The sequence below is a fragment of the Paroedura picta genome, chromosome 5 (genome assembly GCF_049243985.1).
Source record: "Paroedura picta isolate Pp20150507F chromosome 5, Ppicta_v3.0, whole genome shotgun sequence".
In the NCBI taxonomy this organism is placed as follows: Eukaryota; Metazoa; Chordata; class Lepidosauria; order Squamata; family Gekkonidae; genus Paroedura; species Paroedura picta.
In genome coordinates this window covers 9,061,500-9,074,670 of record NC_135373.1, presented here as the reverse complement: position 1 = coordinate 9,074,670, position 13,171 = coordinate 9,061,500, and the positions used below count along the sequence as shown (strand labels likewise).

Genomic DNA, 13,171 nt, shown 5'->3' with positions numbered 1-13,171 from the left:
CCTCTCTCGTACGCCTATTTGAGAACAAGTTCTATCAATGGACTCTTCGCCTGGTGATTGGAGGATCTTTTAAGTATGCGCTCTGACAGAAAAAAAATTGCGGAACGGAGAACCAAACTCCCGCCCCCTTTCTCTACCTCAATTGGCTGAATCCCCGGCCTTCGACGCCGCGATTGGCCACGTTCAATGCCTGCGAGCCTATCAAGTCCGCCAGACGGCTCTCAAAACTCCGCCTGAACGCCCCGCCCCGCTACTGAAGTGCGATTGGATACACCTTAATCCCGCCTCCTCCGTTCGAAAATGGATCAGAACGGTGAGAGACAAGTTCGCTTTCGAATCACAGGGCGGAAAAGGCTTCGTGGCATCCGGGGAGGCAGGGGAGAAAGAAGAGCGACGGGGAAGTGTTGCCGTAGCAACCGTACGTTACCCTCGCAACTATGGTAACGGATTTCTAATGACGTCACCGCGTGGTCGTGTCCTTGTAGGTTGGATGAGGAAAGCCGGTAGAGGAGATGACGAAAGGAGTTTTGTTGCTGCAAATGCATAAATAAAAGGTTGCTTTTCAGAAGCCTAATTTTATTCATATATTCTTGTGTGTGTGTGTGTGTATATATATATATATATATATATATATATATATATATACACACACACACACACACACACAAAAGAATATAAGAATAAAATTAGGCTTATACAAGGTTTAAATTATATATAATCTTGAAAAAATACATATTCATATATGTTATACAATGATTTTGCTTTCATTATTGGGTATATACAATTTATATACAATTATGTTATTAATAATACTTTTATTCTTACATTTTGCCCTTCCTTTGTTAGCTCAGGGAAGGAAAGATTAAATTAAAAATAGTTACACTAAATGTTGCAATATTCAATAAATGGCAATCCAATACAGTTAATTTAGGTATTAAAATTAAGTTAAACACTGCCTCTGCATTGTAATTAGATTCTTACTGAGGTGGGGGGAATTTTTTTTGCAGATAAATTGTTATATTTATTTTATTTATATTTGTATTTACTTTGAGTTTTATTTTTCCGTAAACAGTTTTACCTTTCAACAACTCTGAGTCCTAGATGCCTGGGGAAAAGGCACACTTTTACATACTTTAAATAACTAAGATTGTTTAATATTCACTAAATAGTATTTCTGCAACTTGCGCCTATGAATTCAGCAATCGGTCTCACCGAAGTCAATGGGACTTACTCCCAAGTAAGAGCCTGTACATTTACTAGCCATGGTTAGTTAAATTTAGAGGAAAATACCATTTGGTCCAGTGAGAGTGTGAGGCCATAGCATCAATCATTCCTATTAGGGGAGCAACCTTTTCACTAATTTTGCAGGGCCTGCAAAATGGAGCTCTTCCACTAGGCATTTGGTTGAGGCCAGTTGATTTGACAACAACTACTGGGCCCTCAAAGAGCCTCCCCAGATATGCCCACCAAGGCTGTCTAGCCACTGTTTAAAATTTTCCAAAGATGGAGAATCCACCACCTCCCAAGGAAGCCTGTTCCACTGAGAAACCACTCTAACTGTCAGGAACTTCTTCCTGAGGTTTAGACGGAATTTCTTTTGAATTAATTTGGTTAATTCATTGGTTACGGTCTGTCCCTCTGGGGCAAGAGAGAACAATTCTGCTCCATATGGCACCCTTTTAATAACCAAATGTTCTTGATCCAAATGACCAAATGTTCTTGATCCAAACCGTATTGCCCTATTTACTGGATGAGCCATCATGTTGATTTCATTTGACTTATGCTATGTAATCTGCTTTTCAGTCAGAAAGGTGGATGTAAATAAGGTCATCAATAAATAAAGCATTAACATGATCTATCAGGATTTACAACAGCCTTTCCCAAAGCTTTGCAACAAAGCAAGTGTGGGAAAGATAATAGAAAAGCCGCAGGGACCCTGATAGGTGTGTGAATGCACCACAGTGGCAAGAAAAAGACCCACTTCCCAAAAGCATAGCACCCTGGGGCAGGTAAATTGTGTCTCTATACCTTTTTGTCATGGAAGATCAACTCAAGAGAGCTTCTACTTAAATTAGCCATAGAAGAGCCAAAGCAAACATGATTGTGTCCTCGTGTACAACTCAAGGATGATGATGGCATTTTACAGACATTTTAAAATGCTGTGATTCAAATCAGCCACGTAGCAATTATAGCCTGTGTGCATTTTGAAGTCTGATCAACTCTACTAGCAGTTCAGAAGAATGAGCAATTTCTGATGGATGACATAAACCCCATGCCAGGTTTAACCTTAACAGTATACTTATATAGACGCAGGGATGCTGGCCTCCAGGTGGGGCTTGAGGATTCCTTGGAATTATAGCTCATCTCCAGATTAAAGAGATCAGTTACCTTGGAGAAAATGGCTGCTTTGCAGGGTAGACTCTATAGCATTATAGTCCTCTGAGGTCTCTCCCCTCCCAAAATCCTGGCCACTTTCAGCTCGATCCTCAAAGTCTCCAGCTATTTCCCAATTTAGAGCTGGCAACCCTACCTGGATGTACCCTAAGACGAAAGATGGTCACCCTCCTACATTCAACCAGTTTCTAAACAGATGTGAGATTGAACTGGGACTTCTTCACTTATTTTCTCCACTATAGTGTTTCTGCCCAAGAAAGAAACTTCTTGTGGTTTCAAGAAGATGCTTGGGAGCAGGAGAAGCCAGCTGCTCATAGATCCCCCCTGGAAGATACAGAATTCAGCCTCTTCCTCAGCAGCTCTGACAGTCTTGATCTTTGCCTGTCTTTTCAAAGGTAGGTGTGAGGTGCAGAGATGAGAAAATTCTGGGGGGAAATTATATAAAAACAGCAAGTTGTGGAGAGGGACATGATAGAGGTTTCTAAAATTGCACATGGTGCATAGAACACTTGTTCTCCTGTGATGTGAGAAATCAGAGGAACCCAATGAGGTATGTGGGTGATAAATTCAGGATAGACAAAAGGAAGTGCTTTTTCGTTTAGTGAATAATTCATTGGTGACATTCACTGTCAGTAGAGGTAGATGGGGTTTAAAAGGAGGCCCTCCATAATCAGAGACAGTAAAACCCTGAAAGCCAGTGCTTGAGACTAATGTCAGGGAAGGCCTTGGGCTCTGTATCTTGTTGGTTGATCAAGGAGTTTGAACCTGAACCCCTATGGGTTCTCAGAACCAGTACACACAAGAAAACAATCCTTGTAAAAATATATGAAGATTTTTGAATAATTTTCAGAAATAGATTTATTTCTAGGCGGCACACAACTCTAAAATCATACAGCAAAAGAAAAAAAAACCCTAGCTTAACTATCTAACACATTTGAAACCTGCATTAGATGGTGCACTATAAAGTCCCAAAGTCAAAGTCCGTAGCTTGCATCCTCTACGTTGCTGTCTGTTTCAATATAAGCATATCCAGGCTTTTAGTTCATGAGAATCCAATATGGCTTTTTTTCCCCCTCCAGGTCCTTAGTCCAATTATAGTTTTTTGGCCAGCTGGTATCAGGTGATGATGACAATCCAATCAGGACATGTTCTTACTGGAACCTTCTAGGAAGTTACCTCTCCTGATTCCCCACTCCCATCCCATGGACTGCAGTTTCTTATAAATACCGTATTTGCCGGCATATAAGACGACTGGGCGTATAAGACGATCCCCCAACATTTCCACTCAAAATATAGAGTTTGTTACATTACATTACAGTACTATGGGCCATTATGGGCAGCTAAGTCTATCCCAACTGAAGTGCACCCGGCATATAGGACGACCCCCCCATTTGGAGGCATGTTTTTCAGGGGAGAAAAGTAGTCTTATACGCCAGCAAATACTGTAAATGTTTATTTTTGTAGCCTGCCCTTACTAAAAAGCTCCTACTAGATGGGCTAAATGATAAATCCGACCAGGAAAAACTTGTGTTTTTGTTAAACGTAAAAGGTAAAGGTATCCCCTGTGCAAGCACCGAGTCATGTCTGACCCTTGGGGTGACGCCCTCCAGCGTTTTCATGGCAGACTCAATACGGGGTGGTTTGCCAGTGCCTTCCCCAGTCATTACCGTTTACCCCCCAGCAAGCTGGGTACTCATTTTACCGACCTCAGAAGGATGGAAGGCTGAGTCAACCTTGAGCCGGCTGCTGGGATCGAACTCCCAGCCTCATGGGCAGAGCTTTCAGACGGCTGCCTTACCACTCTGCACCACAAGAGGCTGTGTTTTTGTTAGCAGATACTAATTCATTTGTTTCTAACAAAATGTCATTATTTGCCCTTGCAGCAAAGAAGGGCCAGAGTGGTGCTGTAGAGAGCAAGTACCCAGAGGAGCTATAGGATAGGTGGACATATGTAGTCTGGAAATGTTTTTATGATGTTAAGTGATTGCTGTCTGAGATTGCACATTCTTTTTATTACTGATTTGAAATGTTTTAAATCCTTTTATATTTTCCTTTTGTATTGCAATGGCCTATGGCTACATGCAATAAAATCTGACTTGACTACTAAAAAGCTCCAGGCAGCTAACAGCACAAAATAGACAATCTATCAGTATAAAATGGTACAATAAAATCACAAACATACCTATAATATTATATAACAGCTGCAGTAAACTAATTTAAGCTGGGCAGAGGGCAGATCTTCACTCTAGCACAGCAGTGAGGTCAATATTCCTTGATCAGGGCCTCGACTATAGGTCTGGTGGGACAGCTGCATCTTGCAGGCCTGGTTAAACTGGTTAAGGTCTAATCAACTCTTGTGATTCTTCCAGAAGAAGAACTAGCAATATCAAAAGGACTCAACTAGCTATGCCTCAAACTCTGGAGAGGAGACTACTGAGAGGGGATCTGATAACCATCTTCAAGTATTTAAAAGGCTGCCATGTAGAGGATGGAGCAGAGTTGTTCTCTCTTGCCCCGGAGGGATGGAATACGCTGGCAGGCAAACGCTGGCAGGGGCTCATGGGACGTAGTCCATGAACATATGGAGGACCACTGGTTGACTACCTCTGCTCTAAAGTACAGTTCTACCTGTAGAAGGGCCAAAGCAAAACAGAGCTTCACCACCCCTCTGCCTCATGCCAGCTAACGCCTGTCTTCTCTCTCCGACAGGTTTGCTCAGCCAGGAGTCGGAATACAAACTGAAGGTTCCTTCCTCTGTCTCCGTTCAGCGTGGCCTCTGCGTTCACATTCCCTGCAGTTTCACTTCCAGCATGAAGGACTCCGAGGTACCCTACGGTTACTGGTTCAAGAAAAATGACAGATACCTTCAGTATTTTGTCACCCGCAAGACCTACTTCACCGTTCCGGGTTATCTTGTGACCACCAACGACAAGCGGGCAGTCATGCAGAAGTCCGTGAAGGGCCGTTTTCGATTAATGGGCGAGCTGAAAAAGGGCAATTGCTCCTTCAGCATCCTCGATGCCAAACCGGAGGACGAAGGAGAGTACTACTTTCGGTTTGAGACCAACGAGAGGATGTATGGCTACAATATGGAGAACAGCAGAACTAGGTGGCCCCTTAAAGTTCTTGTGAAAGGCAAGGCTTTTGCTGTTTATTTATTTCCTGAATATTTAGTGGTCTCTTGTGCTGATGAGATGGAAACCTTAGATTGGAACAGGAAGCTCAAGTGCTTCGTACTTCTTGTCCCTCCCACATCCTGGTCGTGTTTGAAATACCCGTTTCTCATCTCCTAATGCAGGAACAAAGCCTCCCTACTCAAGAACGTGTATCTTTTGGGAGGCTTTCAGAAACCAGATAGGCAAAGCACTTGTACTTCTTCTTCCCGCTGCATCATTCTTTGAGTGGGGGAAACGGGGCTCAGCCCATGGGGATTTGGCCAGAAATAGAAAGGGGCAGGTGCTGCATTTGAGCTCCATGATCATAGAAGATGTGTCTCTGAACAGAAAAAGAGCTAGTCAGGGCCCTCAGCTAAACAATGTCAAAGGGGATTCAGGGGTATTAGCCGTGTTTGCCTGAAGCAGCAGGACAAACCTTGAGCCCAGTGGCCCCTTTAAGAACAACGAAGTTTTATTCAAGGGATAAGCTTTTGTGTGCATGCATACTCCGTCAGATACAGATGGTGTGTATCTGAGGAGGTGTGCTTGCACGTGAAAGCTTTGGGAACAAACCAATGTGCAAACATATTTAAGCTGATCCTGCATGAAGCAATGGATTGGACTAGATGGCCTATAGCAGTGGTCCCCAACCTCTTTATCACCGGGGACCATTCACCGGGGACCACTCAACACATTTTACTGAGGCCCGGTGGGGGGGGGGGTAGTTTACTCCTCTACTCTCAACCACTGCCCTAACGCTCTCTGATCGCTATGGTAATGTTTAAACATCCCTTCAAAATAAGATACAGACACGCGACAACAATGAACATAAGGAACATTTTATTTTCCTGGAAATTTTAACTCATGACAATGACAAATCAATGGGAACCCTGAGCTTGTTTCTCTGCAACGAGATAGTCCCATCTGGGAGTGATGGGAGGCAATGACACCCGAAGTGTGTTTTAAAGGGCCAGGGGGGATGAAGTAAAGGGCCGGGGGGAGAAGACGTCCTTCGGGCAATTAGTCGAAGGACCACATGTGGTCCGCAGCCCACAGGTTGGGGTTCGCTAGCCTATAGGGCCCCTCTCAACTCTGTGATCAGGCATTCTAGAATCATAGAACCATAGAGTTGGAAGGGGCCAGATAGGCCATCTTGTCCAACCCCTTGCCCAATGCAGGATCAGCCTAAAGCATCCAGGACAAGGGTTTATCTGGCCACTGCTTGAAGACCGCCAGGGAGGGGGAGCTACCCACCTCCTTAGGCAACCCATTCCACTGTTGAACTAGATTCATAGACTGGTGACCTTGGAGTTCTTGGCTTCTTGTGGGTTGATCACATTCTCTGAGCCTGACCTACTTTAACAAAGATTCAAGTGGGTAGCCTTATTGGTCTGAATCAGCAGAACACATTTAGAGTCCAGGGACACCTTTAGAAGAAGATAATTGGTTCTTATGTGCCGCTTTTCTCTACCCAAAGGATTCTCAAAGCGGCTTACAGTTGCCTTCCCTTTCCTCTCCCCACAACAGACACCCTATGAAGTCGGTGAGGTTGAGAGAGCCCTGATATTCCTGAAGAAGAGTTGGTTCTTATATGTACCTTCCCTCTCCTCTTCCCACAAAAGACACCCGTGAGAGAGGTGGGGCTGAGATAGTCCTGATATTACTATTCGATCAGAACAGCTTTATCAGTGCTGTGGCAAGCCCCAGGTCACCCAGCTGGCTGCATATGGAGGAGTGGGGAATCAAACCCGACTCGCCAGAATAGAGTCTGCACTCTTAACCACTACACCAAGACCAACAAAGTTTTATTCAATGTCTGAGCTTCCATCACACACACTTCCTCAGAGACAATGTCATGGATTGGAAGTAATCAGTTCATACTTATAGGCAGAGTGTGAGGGTAAATTAATATACAGCACAATGAAAATGGTTGACAGATTCCAGAGATAAATAGGAAAAAACCCAGCAATGTGTTTGTATTCCCTTTGGATGTGTTTGTATTCCCTTGAGATTGAATGGCATGGGAAACATCTCGGGTTCAATAAATATGTCCATACTAGTAATCAAGCCCGCTGTACTTACAATACAGCGGGCGCTAGATCGTGGTCTCGCAGCCGGTGAGTCTGCAGGCCACCGGCACGCGGGACATGGCGGCCTGACGCGGCGAGAGGCCCTTACAGCTTTATTTAGTCCGCGGGGCCGCGGGCGGGGTTAGGATTAAGAGACTAATGGGCGAACTAGAGAATCCATGGCTGACAGCAGTAAGTGAGACCTTGTCCTCCTGCCCCCTTCTTGTCCCCTCAAGCATCTGGGGGCAAAGTAGAGCGTTGGGCTGTTGGTCTTAAAGGTGCCACTGGACTCTAAATTTGTTCTACTTTAATGAAGTTGTGGTTGTTAAGATAAAGTGGGAGAGAGGAGAACAGTGTTGTAATCCATGCTGGGTCTGTATTGAGGAGTAAAGTGGGGTTGAAACTCAAATAGAAAAGACTGACTGACTGACTGACTGACTGACTGACTGACTGACTGACTGACTGATTGTTGGACTTATTGCCCACCACTCCTAGCAAACCGGCTTGTGGCAGGTTACAAAACAGATTCCAATAAAAAAAATCAATAAAAGCCCCATTAAAACCCAATTGAAATACACAACATAATAGCAACATGGCGATAAAATAACTGAGAGCCAGTTTGGTGTCATGTTTAGGAGTGTGGACTTCTAATCTGGCGAGCCGGGTTTGATTCTGCGCTCCCCCACATGCAACCAGCTAGGTGACCTTGGGCTCGTCACAACACTGATAAAGCTCTTCTGACCAAGCAGGAATATCAGGGCTCTCTCAACTTCACCCAACTCACAGGGTGCCTGTTGCGGGGAGAGAAAAGGGAAGGAGATTGTAAGCCGTTTTTTGGGTAGAGAGAAGCGGCATATAAGAACCAACTCTTCTGCTGCTGCTGCTGCTGCTTCTTCTTCTGCATCTTCTTCTGCTTCTTCTTCTTCTGCTGCTGCTGCTTGTTCTTCTTCTTCTTACCTCATCCTATGGTGGTACTCCCATCTAGAGGGCATCAGTAATGCAATAACTGATCACCACATGTGATGTCACAGAATTGGTAATGAGTGTCTTCTGTGGGGTGGCCCACCAGATCTGTGCCCTAAACTAGCCTCATCCATAGATATATCACCCATAATACTTATCATATCCTGCTCCCAGTCAGTCCCCAGTGTACTTTCCTTTAATTCCCGTCTGGGGATTTTTTTTTCTTCTTTCCACTTTGCTCAGAATTGACGGAAAAACCACAGATTCGGAATAACTCTGCAGTGCTTCATGGGAAGGAAGTTGTTTTTACCTGCTTGGCACCAGGGCCCTGCTTTAAGATGAAGATGAAAATTTTGTGGACCACTGTTCTGTTGGACTATAGAACATTTCCGTGGAGTCAGCAGCACAGCAATGGGAGCTGGACCTATGGCTCCGACTTAGTCTTCACGCCGTCCACGGAAGACCAGGGCAAATGGCTCACCTGCCGGGTCTGGTACCCGAATATAAGAAAACGAGTTTCGAACACCATCTTTCTGGACGTTTCTGGTGAGTAGCTTCCTTCATTTTGTTGGGTGTCTTTTGTGTAAAAGTGCCAGAGTTAATGTAGAAACGATGAGAACAGACAAGGCAGTATTGAAGTATATAAAAATACTATTTTACTGGAATTATCATGGTAGGGAATGCTGGAAGGTAAAACAAGAAAAATACAGCTTGGTGTAGTGCAGGGGTAGTCAAACTGCGGCCCTCCAGATGTCCATGGATTACAATTCCCAGGAGCCCCTGCCAGCATTTGCTGGCAGGGGCTCCTGGGAATTGTAGTCCATGGACATCTGGAGGGCCGCAGTTTGACTACCCCTGGTGTAGTGGTTAGGAGTGTGGACTTCTAGTCTGGCAAGCCGGGTTCGATTCCCCACTCCTCCCCCACATGCAGCCAGCTGGGTGACCTTGGGCTGTCCACAGCACTGATAAAGCTGTTCTGACCGAGCAGTGATATCAGGGCTCTCCCAGCTCCACCTCCCTCATAGGGTGTCTGATGTGGGGAGAGGAAAGGGAAGGCAAACGTAAGCCGCTTTGAGACTCCTTCGGGTAGAGAAAAGCAGCATATCAGGACCAATTCTCTTCTTCTTTAGTAATATCAGGGCTCTCTCAGCCCCATCTCCCTCACAGGAGGTCTGTTGTGGGGAGAGGAAAGGGAAGGCAAATGTAAGCCGCTTTGAGACTCCTTCGGGTAGAGAAAAACGGCATGTAAGAACCAATCCTCTTCTTCAGTAACCCTCAGCGACCCTTAGGTAGGTCAGATTCAGTCGTGTAAGGAGGGTGTGTGTGGGGGGGGGGGCAGTGGATGTTGTTAGGTTGGTTAGCCTCAAGCAAATGCCTGCTGGAGGAGCTCTTGCTAAAAGACAGAAAGTCTGACATGTTTTATATTGCCTTTCGTATACATGTATCTGCTTATTGGATGTGGAGGTAGCCCAGGCTAGGCTGATGCACTCAGAGTTCGCATGATTTGTATTTGGATGGGAAACCTGCAAGGAATCCCAAGGGCGTGACACAGAAACACGCAGTGGCAAACCATCTCTGAACTTCTCTTACCTTGAAAATCCTGAGGTCACTCTCAATCACCAATGACTTAGCTGCATTTTCCACTACCAGCAATGAACGTAGACTCTGTGGATCTGAGGAAATGAGCTCTGATTCACAAATGCTCCTGGCAGAAATGAATTTTGTTGACGTTTGAGCTGTCTTGGAGCTCCCGTCTTATCTTTCTCCATGAAAGGTCACCATTTCTTTTCCCACCAGATCTGTATCTGTCTCCCCTCCTCTTATTCCTTCCAGCTCCCCTTCCCAGTGTCCTCAACATTCTCCTATTTCTGTTTCAGATCTGTCTGATTCAGGCAAGACGATGATGGCGAATGTACCACACTGGCATCTGGGTGAGATGTGTTGCTCTACATACTTCCGCAAACCCTTACCCACCCAAGCCCCCCCCCCAAGCTATGATTCCCCAATGTTTTTCACTGGGAACATTCATTCATTCATTCATTCAATTGTGGGATACATATAGAATGTTATACATTAACAGTGACAACAATATATCAACATTCCCAAAAATAAATTTCACAGGTTGCCACGATGAACTCATTAAACCATTTCAATAGAATGACTTTAACAAAGCCCCGAGGGAGGTCAGAAACATTCAAATCATGGAGGATATGATTTGAAGAGGGATTCACATTCACATTCAAAGGGCTGACACGGACGTCAGCAACAGTGCACAAATGTCACCGGGTCAATGTTTTCTCATTACAGCAGGCCCCAAGGAGTTTTTTTTTACTTCGGTGACCCTCTTCCTGATTGTCCTGTACCTTTTCAAGTAAGTACTCCCCTGCCCATCCTGTTGGGTCCTTTGGCTGAAAAGCTGAATAGCAATGAAAGACAAACCAACATTGCAATAAGAATTTCTCCAGATCTGCCATAAACCTTCAGGCATGTGCAGCCTTTGTGGCTAATGACTCTTTTTTTCTCTTAAAATTGCAGGCTTGTGTTTTGTTTCCTGCTGTTTCTCTCGATCTTTTGGCTGTTCAACTGGAGGGAGCTATCATTGAGAGGGGAGTAGGCGATGAGGATGATGCCGACCAGATGGGTCTAGCACTGTTCCTTTGTTCACGGAATGCAAGAACATCTCATAAGAGTTTTTAAAAAAATAAAGTGATATTAAAAACCATGTTAACAGGAAAGCAGAATGCCAACATCAGTGTACAATGTTCAGTCAAACGAATGAAGGGAGGCTGTGAGGCGGGAAAGAGGCGAGCACCTGAGGCGGCTGCCTTCTGGGCTGAAGAATGTTCACACACACACACACACCGACACAAACCCCTCTCCTGTGAGTTCTTCAAACCCCAAAATGGGATAAAGGAGAAAACTCGAGCTTCAGGCGAAGGACGGGTTGTAGATTACTTAGTACAGGGGTAGTCAACCTGCGGCCCTCCAGATGTCCATGGACTACAATTCCCATGAGCCCCTGCCAGCATTTGCTGGCAGGGGCTCATGAGAATTGTAGTCCATGGACATCTGGAGGGCCACAGGTTGACTACCCCTGACTTAGTATATCAAGCAAAACTGGATCTCCAACTTCACCCCCCAAATTTACAAGCTTTCCCCCAATGAGGTAAACCATTGCTGAGCCTCAGCTACCCTGAGGGGAGATTTGGTTCCCCTTGCTTCAGTCAGGTTACCTCAGCTGGAGAGAGCTGGAGACTACTGGAACCCATTTGCATAACAGACAGAATTCGTTTCAAGGCCAAGGTGGCTCTTTTAACACTGAGCTCTTGGCCATAAAAGCCAATAAGCTAATTACAGTATTTGCTGGCGTATCAGACTACTTTTCCCCCCTGAAAAACATGCCTCCAAGTGGGGGGGGGGGGCTTCCTATATGCCGGGTGCACTTCAGTTGGGATAGACAGAGCTGTCCATAGTGGCCCATAGTACTGTAATGTAATGTAACAAACTCTATATTTTGAGTGGAAATGTTGGGGGGTCGTCTTATACGCCCAGTCGTCTTATACGCCGGCAAATACGTTGGGGCCCTTAATGGGAAGTTTATTTGTCATCTTCCGCTCCCTAAATCCTGACTAAAAGCTAAATAAAACTGCAGGAGCCTCAAATTCCCCTTTTGAGAAGGAGTCCTGCCATTGCTTCAGCTGAGGCCGCCTTGCCCCTTCCCATCTGGTAGAAATCCTGTAGCTTTGGTTGACCGACAGTCAGTTGAATATGCACGAGGCCAGAATCACAAGGATTGGTTCCGAGTCCTGGAGGAAAGGCGGGACTTGGGTGAAGGAATGGCTGCCGCAAAAGTTATCTTTAAAAATATATATTTTTTAAATGGGCAGTGAAATCTTTATGAAGTATAAATGTGACCGTACTTAAAAAGACAGGACCAGAAAACAAAGAAGATGAAGAGTTAGTTTTTATATTACACTTTTCTCAAAGCAGCTTACAATCGCCTTCCCTTTCATCTCCCCACAACAGACACCCTGTGAGGGAGGTGAGGCTGAGAGAGCCCTGATATTATTGAAGAAGAGTTGGTTATATGCCGCTTTTCTCTACCCGAAGGAGTCTCAAAGCGGCTTACATCGCCTTCCGTTTCCTCTCCCCATAACAGACACCCTGTGAGGTAGGTGAGGCCAAGAGAGCCCTGATATTCCTGCTCAGTCAGAACAGCTTGATCAGTGCTGTGGCAAGCCCAAGGTCACCCATCTGCTTGCATGTCAGGGAGCAGGGAATCAATCCCGGCTCACCAGATTAGAAGTCCGCACTCGTAACCACTACAGCAAGCTGGCATCCCTACTGGAGATTCTTCTCAATCTCAATGAGGTGCCATAGGGCAGCTCATTCAGGTTGGGGGGGGGGGCTGATCAGCCATGAGTGAACACCCCAGGAGACAAATCAAGGACACAGTTGTATGGATGCTGGGGCAGAAGGGTATCAGCCTCGTGTGAGCTGAAAACACCCTGAAAATCAGCACAATATGTTGGGAGCTCTTTTGAGGATGGGAGTCTCAGTGGCCCAGGCATTTGAGTTTTGGAGGTAAGA

The 13,171-nt window shown here is 45.3% G+C and overlaps 1 protein-coding gene across 5 annotated transcripts; it reads left to right on the top strand.

Annotated features, from left to right (window-relative positions):
* The first annotated feature begins 181 nt into the window (after positions 1-181).
* LOC143837012 (sialic acid-binding Ig-like lectin 13) lies at positions 182-11,305 on the top strand. 5 transcript variants are annotated; one of them, XM_077336409.1, is made up of 8 exons: positions 465-554; positions 1,170-1,237; positions 2,637-2,789; positions 5,104-5,529; positions 8,825-9,127; positions 10,459-10,512; positions 10,889-10,952; positions 11,117-11,304. In XM_077336409.1, coding segments are annotated over exons 2-8 (1,080 nt in total). In that variant the 5' UTR covers positions 465-554; positions 1,170-1,236; the 3' UTR covers positions 11,196-11,304. The 5 variants fall into 5 exon arrangements, with proteins under 5 accessions (XP_077192522.1, XP_077192525.1, XP_077192523.1 ...); XM_077336406.1 differs by lacking the exon at positions 465-554 and adding an exon at positions 703-774 and having other exon boundaries at positions 11,117-11,305; XM_077336407.1 differs by lacking the exons at positions 465-554; positions 1,170-1,237 and adding an exon at positions 182-313 and having other exon boundaries at positions 11,117-11,305.
* The last annotated feature ends 1,866 nt before the right edge of the window (positions 11,306-13,171 follow it).